The 16749-nt window shown below is 28.2% G+C and overlaps 2 protein-coding genes across 3 annotated transcripts in view; both read left to right on the top strand.

Annotated features, from left to right (window-relative positions):
* Positions 1–1895, top strand: part of LOC107439308 (uncharacterized) — a 43384-nt gene extending 41489 nt beyond the window's left edge. Inside the window, exon 12 of one of the 2 annotated variants that reach the window (XR_006226191.2) lies at positions 1370–1508. Coding sequence is in view for 1 of the 2 variants with exons in the window: in XM_016051865.4 (XP_015907351.3) it covers positions 1370–1528 (159 nt within the window). In the remaining variant the exon portion in view is untranslated. Of the gene's footprint in view, positions 1–1369 lie in introns of both variants that reach the window. The other variant, XM_016051865.4, reaches the window with a different exon arrangement.
* A 143-nt stretch (positions 1896–2038) lies between these two features.
* Positions 2039–16749, top strand: part of LOC147809912 (ras-related protein Rab-8B-like) — a 38561-nt gene continuing 23850 nt past the window's right edge. The window contains exon 1 of the mRNA XM_087164649.1: positions 2039–4603. Coding sequence (XP_087020775.1) covers positions 4466–4603 — 138 coding nt within the window. The 5' untranslated portion in view covers positions 2039–4465. The remainder of the gene's footprint in view (positions 4604–16749) is intronic.

Here is a 16749-nt window from a genome sequence, read left to right as displayed (position 1 = left end):
ATGAACACTGCGTCCGAGAAAGGGGAGCCAAGTGCCAACTCCTGGTAAACGAACTATAACGTCATCATCAGTCATGGATCTTTTCATTGTGTAGCTCTATCTTCTTCTCCGTTTTATATCTTGCCTATTCGCAGGACAAATCATAGGTGCCCTTAAACTTTGACTAAACAAGACTTGTTTAATCATTAAATAATTAAGGCTTTTTCGGCAGTTTTTGACCAAATTGCAAACAAAATATCATAAAAGCTAATAATACATATCCTACATCGTATGTGTTTGAATTTTGTAAGGGTAGTAACACTGCAGTTTCTACCAATAAATAAATACTCGGGATGTTAAAGATGAGAGCACTACACGTTCGTAAATACCAAAGTTTGCTGTCTACCTTCAAACTCGCTAATTTGATCTTCCTAAGAGCATCAATCAAAACGAACGAAAACTGAAAGAGGAATTGGAGGTGTTGCCTAAACCACCATTGTTATCCCTCGACCCTGCGCCACCGGATTTTGATTTATTGTGAAACTATATTATCTAAGTAGCAAATACATTTGAAAATTTGGATGGTAACCAAAATTCTATCCCTAGATAATCAGCCCACAAACTAAGTGATTTTAATCAAAAAAATATTTACAAACTATGTGGCAAAAGGTGTCCCACTGTAAACTGACACTTTTCCTAATGGCACCGAAGTCAAGAATCAATGGCTGCGATCAATAAGCGGGTGGGTGACCACTTCGATCAGATTACGTAGGGACCGAGGGTGCGCGAAATCGGCCCTCGTTAAACTGTTCTACCGTAAAGTGCTCGACTTCGCGCGCGGATCGTTGGGTTACCATAGCGGAAGAGCCATCCATCTGCAGAGGATCAAAATTGTGATGGCATGTCTTCAGATCATCCTTCTGGATGTTTCTCAAACCGTTTCCAATTACTCATTATGCAGCTGTGCGGTGTGAATAAAATACGTATAGTTTGTCTACAGCAAGAACTCCCCCCACCACAAAGCCTGAACCCACCTGCTGTTACGGAAACAAGAATGTCGCATTTCAGGGAGGGTATCTTCTTTTCACTCTAGGGTCCACATAATAGACAAGAGAAAAAGATGACCATTCTCTAGCGGACCCGAGCCAAACCCTGTCTTAAACAAAGACCCCACACTCCTATTTAAAATAGTTATACATCGTTACCATAATCACCGCCACGGGTCCAGACTAGGCTAGGCTTGGGGAGTTCTTACTTTAGACAAACTGTATCCGTGTCAAAAGGTTGTTGATAATTAGAGGATTAAATAATTGATTGAAAAGAAAATTTTTTAGAAAAATTATGTTTTGAATTCAGTGTAAATATGACTTTATTCTCTTTTTTCTTACAGAGCATTGAAGTTTTCAGTTATGTTGGTGGTTATATGGGCATTTGGTTAGGTATAAGCTTGGTATCCATATTTGACGTTTTGGAATCCATCATGATGTTACTTTGCTTTTGGATAAGGACCAAAAAAAGAAGGAAAAAACTAAACATAAAATACGCATAAAGTATGACAGTGGAGCTAAGGCGAAATACAGTTTTTACATGAAGGGATGCCAACTGTTCTGCTTTCTGCATAAGTTTTAATGAATTGGTAGCAAATTAAAAAGTGAAACTTGCTGAATAAGGATAAATACGACTACTCCTTAAAAGAGTACGTACAAGAAAACCGCAATAAAGTTGCATTTCATACGATACTTGGAATTTTTGATGTGTAGTGTTGGAAAAATTATTTTAAATGAAAAATACTAAACTAAAATTAACTCAAATTTCTTTACCACTCGAGAAAATTTATTACAAAGCGGATCAAGTTGGCATCTCCGTACATGTTTAGGTTGTTCTTTTTATTTTATTTCGTATTTTGTTATTTTATTTTTATTGTTTGTTTTTAATGTATTAAATCATATGCTTATCTTCTTATGTATAAAAATCTAATAATGTTTTCCATTAGTGTACGTGCTTTTATTGTTGGCTAGAAAATCACGTGGTAGGATCCTCATTTCCATAAAATTATTAAAAGTCATAAAGGTATTATTTTTCTATAAATACTTTTGTATCCCTAATTTAAAGGTATTTTCCTGTACTGCCGTTGATACGCTTTTAATTAAAGAGTTAAAACTAAGAGAATTGCTGTTTTTTAATTATTATTATTTTTAAAATGTAATTCTGCGCTACATTTTAAGATAAAGCTATTTAGAAAAGTGGTCTAATCTTATAAACGGTTTTATAGTTATTATTTATGTGCGAATAACATTAATATACTGTTTCCTTAACCATCAGCTTCATGCACAATGAGATGCAAGCAAAAATAGTATTTAATATATCCCCCCGTTTGGTAAGAAAAAATATTAAACTACGGTTGTGAAGTCATAAAATTTGTTTAAACAATATAATAAAAAAACACTATAAATGTTATTTTAAAAAATAATTACTTAGAAAAATTTCTTCTGTTCACCAATAGATCTAAATATTTATAATACAAATATTTGGACGTGGGAATAGGAGGCACAAGCGTTAGCAAAACAAAATTCCTTTTAGTACAAACATGTTAAGTGAATAATTTTAATTTTAGTAGAAAAACTGTTTTCTACCAAAAAATAACAATTACTTACTTTGAAGCAATGGGGTTGGTGAGCGGTAGCAAGTAGGGGGCTTAGCCCCCTAGCATTTTGATATTCTACCTCATGTAAATATTTTATTTATTTATACTTTTGATTTATACTTTTATTTATACTTTTATTTATATTTATACTTATTTTATACATTTTATATTTATATTTATACTTTTATTTTATTTATATTTATACTTTCGACTTCTTTTGATTTACTTAAATATTACGCGAATTTTACTTATTTTTTGTACATAGAAATAGTAAAATCATTGTTTCACAATGAAGCTTTCACTTAAAAGTATTTAATTTAGAATATTTTTTAAAAAAATACATTAACGATATCTTCAACTATAATGGAAAACCAAACGATCGCAGATATTTTCATCCTGCTAATGACTAAAATAATTGCCTAGTTAGACAATCGAATGAAATAAGTAGTCGTGTTCCATTCATGTGTTCGCTTTAGCCACTTATTTCTTAAAAAAGGCGGAAATCATTCTCTCTTCCCCCCCTATTCAGATTATCGTAGACCATATATTGATCGGGAGGTCCTCTCTGTTTTCATTTTGTCACGCATGCGCAAATCTCATTTAGTAGTAAGACTGTGTCTATGCGGGTGTCGTGGATTTTACTACTACTCTATTTTGATATTGGTTTTGTTTATATTTCATATTTGGTATAATTTTGATAATTTTTCTTAGTGCAACAATCAGTGCAAGTGCAATTGTTAGATTGGATTACTGCAATTGGATGAATACCATACTCTATGGCAGAATCGATTACTTCTTAAGAGCTTTCTGAATTTCAATTATCTTAATTTTGTAGAATAAATGTTTACGTAGTACGTGGCGTTAATTAGGCTGTTCTATTCGATTCAATGCTAATTATGAATGCAATGTTAATTGCAAGTCATGCTAATTTTAATTAATTTTCAATGAAGTGCTGTTATAAATAAAATGCCTTTTAAAATTCGCAAATAAATTTTGAATTTCACTTCAGTTTTGCGATGTTAATAAAATATTTAAAATCAATTATGATTTTGACTGTTGCTAATTATTAATTGAAGAATATATATTGAACTAAACATTTATCGAATCATAAACATTACTTATACTTAATAAAGTCTAATAATATAAAGTTACTTAATAAATAAGGTACTTAATATTTGACAATTCATTTATTTTGTCATGATTATTTTTAAAAAATGAATATCAATTTCTACTTCTATAATATATGATTATTATCTTGTATGTAACGATAAAAGATTCATAATTATTACCTTTGGCAAAATTTATGAGATTTTTGATGTAAGTATTAAAAGTGTAGAGTTATGTTAAGATTGTGATACTAAGTTCTATGTTAACATATCAAATATATCAAAGTATCAGTTACTGGGAACAATTTTTATATCTAAAGAACGAATATTTTTTAACATTTAAATTAAAATTGTATTAGCTTAAACAAAACTTTATAGTAGATATTAATACATAGCCATCAAAATTGTATCACAAATAATAATGAAATACTGAAACTTAGTGGGATTGAAAAAGTCAATAAATATCTAAAAATCTTAAAATAAATTTTAAAAAATTCTGATCGTAAATAAAAAAAAAATTTAAATCTAAGAAATACCCTTTTAGTATATAGTAAATTATTTATGCATTGGATTTAATATCATTAAAGACGTTTATTAATATTACAATAATATTAAAGAAGAACATTCAAAAATATTTAAATCGTTTTCAAGCTGTTCAAAACAACGATCGAGTAGTACTTAGGTGAATGTGAACATTCGGTAGTTGGACGATCAGCTGTTCGAAGACCGATCAATAATGGCTGACTACAATGAAGCAGACGATAAAACATTGAAGACTTTGAAAGGAACGCGTGATGCTTTACAAAAAGCATCAAATCGTTCCTTAAATGATTATTATTATACAGAACCAGAAGTCGAAGAGCCTATACACAAGGTAATAATATAATTTATTTAATTACAAAATATTTTCCACTTGTATTTTTTTGCCAGATGTTAAAAAAAATAGAGGATAAAATATCGTATTATATAAGTAACATATGATAAGCATTAAGTACAACATACGATACATATACCTACTCAACATATGATAGATATGACTGTGTAACATATGATAGTTTGAAAGATAAAATATCGTATCGATATCGTGATGATTTACGTATAGTATCTTATTTGATGATAATTCATTATATTATTATTATTAATATATTATTATTATTAATATATTATTATATTATTATTATTAATATATTATTATTATTAATATATTATTATATTATTATTATTAATATATTATATTATTATATTATTATTATTTTATTATTATATTATTATTAATATATTATTATATTATTATTATTTTATTATTATATTATTATTATTATATTATTATTATATTATTATTATTATATTATTATATTATTATTATATTATTATCATATTATTATTATATTATTATTATATTATTATTATTAAATTATTATTATTATTAGAATATTATAATTATATTATTATTATATATTATAATTATATTATTATATTATTATAATATATTATAATTATATTATTATATTATTATTATATTATTATTATTATTATATTATTATTATATTATTAAAATTATATTATTATTATATTATTATTATTATATTATTGTTATTATATTATTATTATTATTATTATATTATTATTAATATATTATTATTATATTATTATTATATTATTATTAATATATTATTATATTATTATTATATTATTATTATACTATTAATTTCTTTTGATGATAAAATATCATGAACCAGAAGTTCATTAGCCTTTGCACAAAATATTATTTTAGAATATATTAAGATTATATTTTAGAATTTTTTCTACATGATGTATCAGCCTTTTTTAAATTTTAAAAAAAATTAAAGGCTGCAATAAAATATATGCTTGCATTTAAAACTTTTATTTCAATATTTATTTTGTAATATTGGGGGTAAATGTATACAATGACTCTGACATTGCCCCGATTTTGTTCTTTAGCTTTATTTTTGATGCATCTATTTTGTAAACAATAGTTTGTTTTGGGTATTTATACATAAGAAATATATCAATATAAAAACTAGTTAATATAATGCTATATTGTTAAATGAAATATATCCTGTGAAAAAAAGATTTTTTTACGAAAGAAACTTATTTATTCGTCAGTTACTATGAATTATGAGTTATTTATAGCAAAGAAAAAACATAGTATTGATTTATTATATCAAATTATAAAATTAATTATAATATTGATCTACTGTAATCATAAATAAAAAAATACATTGATCATGTAATCTAATAAACTATTGATTTCATTATCTTGAATTTTCCTTCTGTTTAAAAAGTAATGACACCTAATTTCTTTAATTTCTATCAAAAAAATATTCTATTTTTAAATTGCAATTTATCACCAAATTAATAGGGAGAAAAGATTTTAAAAACGTGTAAACATACATGCGGAACACTTCATTGTTATACATATAAAAACTTTTTACATGAATAATTTTTTTTTAATTTTTGAAATTATGGCATTCTTGAGGTTTTTACCGATTTATGTCCTTCAGGTTTTTAATTATTCTTGGTTTCTTGATGTTTTTAATTATTTATGGCCTTCTTGATATTTTTAAATAGTTATCGCTCTTTTGAGGATTTTATATATTTAAGGCCTTCTTCAACTTTTTATTTATTCTTGATCGTCTTGGCTATTTCAATAATTTATTCTTTTCTTCATATTTTTAATTATATTCGTATAATTCGTCTTGGCTATTTCAATAATTTATTCTTTTCTTCATATTTTTAATTATATTCGTATAATTCGTCTTGGCTATTTCAATAATTTATTGTTTTCTTCATATTTTTAATTATATGCGTATAATTAAAAATATGAAGATAAATTATTGAAATTGTCAAGACGGTCAAGAATAAATAAAAAGTTGAAGAAGGCCTTAAATATCTAAAAAATTGATGATTAAAAATAAAAACAACTATTTTATGTAACTTTAAATTGGAAATTAATTCGATATTTTTCATTTTAAATCGATAAATTTTCGTGTTTTGGTTAAGATGCAAAGATAATCATGAAAACCGTGTAAATGTCTTAATTTTTGAACTATACTATGACAGTCTAAGAGGTTTTAATATAAAATAGAGCAAAAGCCTTACAGAATCGCGATTTAAAATGAAATTTTAATCTAAAATGTAAGTTATCTGAAATGTAGTATCGAAAATGAAATTTTTCTAGCAAACTGTGATTTTAGTTACATATTTCAGATTCAGATAAAAAAAAAAGCTGCGGGAACGACTTAATTTCTAAATTTTAATATGAACGTTTATAATAATGTATAATAAAACTTTTTATATTCCCATTAATTTCTAACACAAAATGTATGGTAAATTAATATCAAATTATAATTGAAATAAAAAAATATTAAAATTACAATCAAAAACAAAAATATAAAACCATAAAAATGTTTACATTTCTCAAATATACTTACTTATTTACTCTTCTGCTCTACAGTCCATGAAGGACCTTGACCTCCTTTATCACACAACTCTACTTTCTTCCGTCTTTGATCTTTATCCTCCAACTTTTAATTTTCATTTTTTCTGATATCTTTCTACCTCATGAAACCATATTTCTCTAGGGCGTCCGACCTTCCTTTAGTTGTCCTTCATAAATTTTCTTTGTTGCTCTTAACTTACTCATTCACTCCTGATGTCCAAGCCATTTTCTTATTTTTTCATATTTTTTTCATTCTTATTTTTTTTATTAAATTTACTATATCTTTTTCTTTATTTTGTTTAACTAACTCTAACTTACTCCAAATCCTCTAAAAATCTCAATCTTTGATTGGTCCTTATATTTTCCTGAGAATCTTTCTTTTAAAAGTAATAATTATTTTTTCATCATTCTGAGTGGTTCTAATAGTAATTTTTAGAGCCTGTAACAAAATATCGATGCTTAATGCTGCAATTAGATGTGTTGTAATTAGTTAGTACACATTAAAATTTTTAAATTTGTGGTGGCAAATATTATTCACAATTTTAGCTCCATGAACTTTTTGTTATTAAATAATAAATGTAATTAAAATATATTCTCTTGAAAATAAAAAGCTTTTTTAACGGTGGCAATAGCAAATTACAACACTCACTTTTACGACTTTCAAGGGCGCTACGATCTTGATTTTAAAGTTTTTATGCCTTTTCGGTTTCTCTTAATTTCCCCTAAAAGGCTGATATATTTTTAACTCAATTAAACAAGCATTAAAAAACAATATATGAATTATTTTTTTAAAAAATTCGTTTTCCAATACTTTATATTTAAATTTTCGTTCCCAGCACAACCGATCATATAAACGAATTCATTTTAATAATATCATTCATTTTAATAATATATAATATCTTATTTAACGAGGCCGAAATGACGTGATTGGCAGGGCTTGAGTTCGAATCCAGCCAGCTGAAGACTCTCCGTGTAGTAAATGTATGACTGGTGCACGTTAAATCTGTCTGGTTAGAAAGTCCTCCTCGTTCCCATATCAAATTATACCTCTGGGGATACTGAATTGGAGATGGATCGTTCTCTGGTTCAGGTAAAAATTGCGATCTGTGGATGAATATATGGATGTATAAATGGGTCAGTCTTATAAACGGATGTGACGTTTGGGTGTGGCTGAAGTTGAATTCTTGACCATAGATGGCGCCACTGGAAAACAAGAACAATCGCACCTCTTGCCATAATGGCCTACGATAACACCAGCATCTTATTTAGCATTTACTTATAATGAAAAGCGATTTATTTTTAGAAATGCTCCTCACAAATTCTACATGTATGTTAATTTCATCAAAATTTAAATTTAAAAAATTTCAATATAAATACAATGATCACTAGGCATAAGAGTAACACTAGGTATTACAAACTGAATATCACTAGGTAATTGAATAACTAAAGACTTGATTATAGAAGTGTATCTTAACTAAAATATTAAAAGGCAGTAGGACGAAAATATTTATTTATTATTGTAACTGTTAAGTTTTTTGTAAAAAAAAAAAGCGTAATTTTTTTTTTGTCTTACAAAGTGGGTGGTTAGTCAAAAAAGGTTAAAAATCTGAATGAAATAATGACCTGCCTAATTAAGATCGATTAAGGTTGGTGTTAAATTCCCTCTAATCCCTCTTTTTTTCATTTTTGGTAGCATTCTTCAAAATACAGTTAACGGCAATTATAAATAAACATTTAGACAATACGTATCCTTATCTTTCTCCTGTTTGAACATCAAAGGATTTACTTCCAAAAGAGCTTTTGATGATATTAACGAACTTGTTTTTGGAGTTTTTTATTATTTTTCTAAGCTTCTCCGGATCAATTGAATCAAAGGCCTCACAGAAACCAGAAAATTAAAAATTAAAATATGTTTTTATTTACATAGGTCGACGATAAATTCACTTAGGAATTACATCTTGTAAAATATTCGTTCAATTATAATTATTTTCTATTGTTTATTATAATATCTGGCTGAATCCAGATTCGGTCGGGCCAGATCTAGCTAGATTTTAGAGCCAGGTACATCATTATAATCTAACAGATAAATATAGATTTGTAGGTAATTTAAATGAAAGTATGAAAACCTAAATTCTTTTACGGAAATTTTTGAAAAAACTGTTTGTTTGAATATATATTTCTACAAATGTAACTTTTATATTATTTCACCATTACATTCCTGATATTCTTATTTCTTGTTTTACTTATTTCCTGATCCCTAATTTCCCGATGTCACTACTTTTTATCTCCTGAGCCCTATTTTTATGATCCATTTATTTCCTGATCCCTTTATTTCTTAATCTCCTTGTTTCCTGATCTCTCCTCTTATTTCTTAAGTTTCTTGTTTCTTGATCAAGTTATTTCCAGAAAATTTTAAAAAGGAAGGAGAGGTTCTGGAGTAAAAGGAAGGATTTTATTAATTAAAATCCTTTAAAAATTGATTTTTTTTTAAAAAATTAACTTCGAAAAAACTATTTTTTAATGACTGATAAAGAAGAAAAACATTGGATTTATGATATATAGAAGTTATTTTTTTCGTTGTTGCCGCAAATATAATTACAAAAATGGTCGTTATTAAATCCCAGAATTATAACTGTCATCTGTCTACAATGTCTTAAAAAATCTTTTGCAATCCGAATTGTTATTTTATAGAATACCTAATTATTCCATGAAATAACTGATCGTGTCCGTTAAAGTGTAAAACTCTCTTGCATTTCATGGTTTAACTAATTATTTCATAGAATAACGATCTGCAGCCCGTTAAAGTGTAAAATAATCTATATCATGTATTTCGCACGACAAATACATTTACCTTCCACCCCTAATTGTAATTAAAAAATGTTCGTGTAAAACCCAGTGTATCAACAAAAAATGTTTTTGTTTTAGAAATAATGTTCTTTGTAATTCTAAGTGTCATTTTAGTAATCCATGTTGCAACAAATGATTTTACGGTACGTTTCCATAAATACCATTTATACGCTGCATAAATTAGATGAATTGCTTCTTTTTCATTTTAACTGTCCATCATTAGTTTATTTATAGAATGCCTAGTTATTTCATTTTAGATAAATTGTTTATTTTACACTTTAACTGTCTCTCATTAGTTAATTTATAGAACACCCAGTTATTTCATAGAATAACTAGTTAAAGTGTCAAATTAATAACATATTACACACTTTAACGGACACGATCAGTTACTTCATGGAATAACTAGGTATTCTATGAAATAACTGCATTATATACTTTAACGGTAACATATGTACTAAAGTGAACACTAAATCATTTTAAGTACATTACATTATTTATTAAAAAGCTGCCAATTCTTCCGGTTTTCCCGGAAGATTTTATTTTTATATTCAAAGCTGTAGCGAAACTGTTATTTCATTAAACTTTTTGAATTCTCATAATAATTATAAATAATATAAACTACCACTATATATATATAAATAACTACAACAAATATATAAGACCATAATAGGATTTACGCTAGTGAAATCCAACCTCGGCAAATTATATATGTATTTATAAGCAAGATTGTTTTTCTACTAGGAAAATCCATTCCCGTAATAAGTGAAAGTTGGCAGGTATGTTGTATAATTTCTAATATTCTTCATCATTTCAAGACAGGCAAGTCATAAATGTATTCATACAGACTCTGGATTGTAAAAAGCGGTAGCTTAAGTTATGGGCATGGCTAATTTGGCAGACTTATTTTTGCTTTCACTTTAAATCTAACACATTTAATCTTTGCATGTTAAAAGTGCAACTATACAATTTTTTAATTCGAACTAAGTAGTGGTGAATTAAATAAAGCAAACTTTTATTACCCCACCCACAAATGAATTGCTATAAAAATAGTAATCTCTTTTTTACCCTGATTATCGACACCCTGAGAATGCATATATGACTCACCCGTCTCGAAGAGGTTAACGATAATGTGCTACTAATTACAAAAAAGATATAAAAAATTTTAAGTTTTACAGTGGTGACTTTTAATGTCATCATATAGGTAGAGTGCAAAAATTTTTTAATAAGGCTCATTCACTTAAAGCATTGCAGTCCTAATTCTGAGATTTTTGTTCCATAAAGGGCAAGAAATTTTTACAGTAAATAATACCAATTTTCACTCAATTTTTTAGTGCATGTTTTAAGACAAAAAGTATAAAATTTGAATGAAATTCATAGAGTAGCTCGTAGAGAATAAAACTTTTAAAATATGGCTTTTTTGAAATTTCTCAATTGGGCATTTGCACTTGAGTAAAAAAAAAAAAAGACCTCCCATAAACACACATGTGACCTATGACGTCAGCAACGGCCAATCTTCATCAGCAAAATGGCGTATTGGAGTTGAACTAAGTTTCTCTATATAAGTTAGAACGTTAATTAACGATAAGTTAATTAAATACACAACCGTATCGCACATCGAATTAGTCGAAATACAGTTCTTTTTAGTCGACTTCATTTACTTCACTTAGATTTATTATTTGTTTATGCATTTGTTTTCTAACCGTGATATATTTTTGTTTTGTGTACCTAGCAACTTCGAAGCATAATTAGTTTGCATATGTTCCACATGGCTCTGTGCCTGCCTTTGTGTTAAGTCTCTGTGTAAATATATAGTGAAAGAATTGAAATCTTTGAGAAAGAATTTTTGTGGAATGATTTAGAATGTGTCACTTAAGAGAATTGATACTTAAAATGAGCTTGACTTATCCGAAATAGAAGGGAAAGAACAGTTGTTAACGTAAACGAATGCTACGCTTCAACAACCAATCAGGATTGAGATACCCACACTACGTCACTTGCCGGTATCCCATTTGGAACCATTCTACCTATTTCTCACAACCTTTGCATTTTGTCATTTAAAGTGACATAGTTCGAAATATAAAAATTTGTATTCCTCACAATTCAATATTTTTTCCACCTTTTTTTAAATAAAATAAGAAATTACCCAAAACAATTTTTTACATGAAATTATCATTGGGTAACCAAATTTTCAGAATTGAGTGCAAAAATCTTTTGATTAGCTTAAAGCAGGGTTCCCACGACTTGGAAAAAATAAGCAAGTGGTAGCTTCAAGTATTCAAGACTACTGAAAGGTACCTAAATTTTGTTTTCATTTGATAATGACGAAATTATTCCAACAATATTTATTGTACCCATGTATATTTCCTTTAAACTAAAAAAATATTTGTAGCTTAAAACATCTAGATTAATCCCAATTTTGCTACCACTTTAAAAAAATTTCCTGGCCGTGGGAACCTCTTTAAAAACATCCCATAACGCGGCAAAATACGCAAAAATGAAAATTAACGTTAAACAGCCTGAAGCTTCCTGACTGAATTTAGACCATATTTCCCAGATTTTGATTGTCTAAAAAATACATATCTATTGAAAGAGAAGTAAATGTTTTTTTGTCTGTTTCTGTGATTTAATAGTCAGCAGTAATGTTTCGAATTTTATTAGAGGGAAGGAATACAGAACTCACTTTTTTAATAAAAAAATAAAAACTTTTTTTCCCTTTTAAATATCTTATGAAACCCCTTTTAAAAATATCCTTTTAGTGAAAAAAAAGTGTTTCATCGAAACAACTTGACGAGTTCTCACATTTTTTTTATTAAATATAACAGTTTGTAAAATTCGTTCACTAAAACTAGCAGGACTGCCTTCTAGTACCCTTTTGCGTAATATTTCATTGAGTGGTAGACAATTGAAAACTAAAGCCTACAAAATGTTTGGAAATTTTGACTACATTTTAAAAGCCTCTCCACGAGAAGTTGTGTCTTTTTATGTAAGCTTTTGATCATTTACAGGAAGTGGTTGGGAGAAATAACTTTGAATAAAATTGATACAAAAAGAAATAATACATTAAAGCATAAACTTAGCTACCACTAGAAAAAAAAGATTCCAAAAAGTGCAGAAAATTGGCATTTCTGAACTCGAAATTATTTCCCTTTCTCATAGTTACGAAGAAGTTAAAAACAACTTAGTTAAAAGTTGGGCATATGTTTCCCGTCTATCTTATAAATTCAAAAAAGTGGTGGCTAAAATGACACGTAACGCTTATATTTTGTTACATTTTTGACTAACGCTACACATTATCTTTAATAAGAAATGTCTGTGTGTATGAGAGATCAAAGAATTTAGATCTCTAAACTGTTACACCAATTCCGCTGAGGTTGCGTTTGAGCAACTCTTATAGGTAGCAAATTAGGGAATTAGTAGCGGTGCAGTGAATTATTAGAGATGAAGGGAATTACCAGTGATGTAGATAATTAATAAAGACATAGGGAATTAGTAGTGATGTAGTGAAAACGAATTAGTAGGGATATAAGGAATTAGTAGAGAGTTAGGGAATTAGTTGAGGTGTAGATAATTAGTAGAGATGTAGGGAATGAAATAGTTAGTAGAGATGTAGGGAATGAAATAGTTAGTAGAGATGTAGGGAATTAGTAGTAATGTAGGGAATTAATCGATATGTAGCGAATTAGTAGGGGTGTAGGAAATTAGTAGTGATGTAGGGTTCCCAGTTTCTTTAAATAAAGAAGAATATAAATAATTTCAATAACAATGTGTTTTATTGGACACTAATAAATTTTCCACGAAATAAAATTTAAGCAAATAAAATAATGGAATAACTCAGTTTTTATATTTTTGAAAAGAAAAGAAACACCCAACAGAACTGGAGTTAACGAGGTGTTTAAGGTGTACAAGTTTTATAAATATTAACGTTAATTAACTACCGCTGTTCTTAGGTCTACCGTAAAGTATTCCTCATTTTACAGCAATGCTAAAAGTACTTTTACCAAAAAAAGCAGTTACCCTTTATCTCAATGGTATATTCTGACTTAAAAAGGCTCGGCTATATGGATGTATATATGTTACTGTGAATGACCGAAATTGGAGGTTGTTGGCTTCCACGGGTGAATGTTGACAATCTCATAGTCGCTTTGGTAAAAGTCCGAACTATATAGTAGGTCTAGTTCTTAACCGGCCACGGCGTGTTTGGCACACACCAAGCAAGATCTTTTAGGAAATCTTCAACATATACTTATTGCAACTCACAACAAGACATTCATCACCTAATTTTTCAATGTCCTAAATTTCAAACACGGCGAGGCAACAATTTTCTTAACAAAGCAGAACACCAGATTTACCATAACCTACCTGCAGATCAATCATCAAAGACAAAACAACTTTGGAAGATACATTAAACCCACTGTAAATTTTTACTAACTCTGGCCGTCCAACTACCGTATGGATCAGCGTTTCCATTTCTCCTGAGTCAACTCTAATTTTCTTGCTTTTATTACCTCATCACCGGAGACTCTGGTTCGGCGATTTTGATTCTCAGCCAGGATGACTATCCTTTAAACTGGACTTTTAGTGACTTTCAAAAATTTTTAATTCTCATAGTGTTCTTAGGTTGGATTTTAACTGTCCTCGTCATTCACACCATTTTAATCCACTTATACTATTTCAACATTATTTTTGGTGATTTTACTATTTGTAACTCGCTTAATTGTTTCCTCAATTTGCCCTATGATTAGTTTTTGAATTTTATGCCATTTGATTGCCTTAATATAAGGGTCTGTTAACCTGGAATGGCAATTTATATTTTATTTTGCTTCTAATATTGCGGGTGTTTTAAATTTAATTGTGCTTTTAATCCATATTTTAGGAACTGTTGACCTGGACTTTTCATGACATACATGCCAGATATATTTGTCATGTTTTCTTAAAGATATAATATTCTGACTAATTGTAGATAGCTAATTTTGTTCAACAGTATTGCTCGCCCGCAAATTTTACGGGCTGTTGCCATATGACTTTTTTATTCTATGTATTTTATGCACTTTATGTACTTTAATGTTTTTACTTGGTTTTAATAAACATTTACCCGTGTGCCCTGAATTGGGGCAGGTCGGGGTAAATATTTTCATACTAGGTCTAGTTAAGTGCCACTGCCCGGTATGCCCTGCATCATTGTTTTCTTTTAAGATAAAGTGCCACTGCCAGGTATGCATTTAACCGTCACTCCAAACACTGATGCTTCTCCTAATCTATTCTAAGCAGATAGTAAAATATCGAATAAACATAATATCATCAGCGAATAAATTAATATCAAATCGGATATAAAAAATATTTGGGACATTTAACGGCGAAAGTCGACTTTCTCTTGATTTCGATCATTCACGGTAATACTATATATGGGTCATTCTCACGAAAACTGTCATTTTTCAGTTCATAAAATCCCAAAAAAGTAAAGTGAATAAAAAGCTCTGAAACTTTTTATATTAATAGAAATATGTAATGGCATTATAAAGAAAGTATATATCCTATAAATTATACTTGATATTTAAATTAATTAATTTTTTAAATAATGAATTTATAATTAATTAATTTATAATAATTAATAATTAATTAATTTAATAAATAAATTAATTAAATAAATAAATTAATTAATTTAATAAATTAATTTATTAATTTTTTAATTTATTTTTCAAATTAATAAGTAAATTAATTATTTTCACTATTTAAAAAGTGAGGGAATGATATTTTATTTTAATACATGTTTTTATCTAAGTTACATCTACCTAAAGTTTGAAAATTATAACATACTAAGTATATCTGATATTTATTATAATTTAGTCTTATATATTTAATAGTTTTTACAGGTTTGGGAAATAAAATTGGCTGGCACGATTGAACAAAAAAAAAAATTTGATAATATACTCATCTTGAATCATTCCCTCACTTCAGCGTCATTCCCTCACTTTATACACTAGTGAGGGAATGCAGAATTCAATAAAATATTAAAATAACAGTTAGGCCTAATTAATTTCTGAAGTCAATCGCATACAATTATATTCATACAAGAAAGCAACATATAATTATCCACTTTCTCGATGAAGTTGTATTTTATTTTATTCTAAAAAATGACATGAGGGAATGACGAATGTAAAAAATTTTACCTGGTTTGATTCATTCAAATTTATTCCACAGCAAAGCTTCTTTAAGTTGAAGATGGAAACATACTGCAATTTTGTTCTATGATGCCAGTTGTTAACTGTTGTCATTCCCTGGGAAGGATAGCTACGAAGTCTTTTTCTTTTTATACCGCCAGATGGCGTTCTTTTTAAATTTGTATGTGTTTGTTTGCTTTTTGTTAATAAACTTTTACTTTCTGTCTGAATCTCGATCCACGGACTACAGTTGGCAGCATGGCTGTGGTTTTGAAAATTATGACGCAGTAAAAAGTTTCACTTAGTTTCGCCGTGATTTACATCGTTTAGATTCCAAAATCGAAATGAACAGGGATCTGCCGAGTATCCCACTGCTGAACAGTGAGAACTTTTACCAGTGGAGTATTAAAGTCAAGGCTTTACTGACACTTAAGAAAATAGCTAATGTGCTAACTGAAGAAGCCCCCGTTGATCCAAAGTTGCGGGAACAATGGACATTAAACAATGATGACGCAGTTGCATACATACAACTATCGCTTTCTGATGACCAAA

The sequence above is a fragment of the Parasteatoda tepidariorum genome, chromosome 5 (genome assembly GCF_982258835.1).
Source record: "Parasteatoda tepidariorum strain Cologne lab strain chromosome 5, Ptep-v5.0, whole genome shotgun sequence".
In the NCBI taxonomy this organism is placed as follows: domain Eukaryota; kingdom Metazoa; phylum Arthropoda; class Arachnida; order Araneae; family Theridiidae; genus Parasteatoda; species Parasteatoda tepidariorum.
Note: the sequence above shows the minus strand (reverse complement) of the source record. Positions and strands in the feature narration are given on the sequence as shown.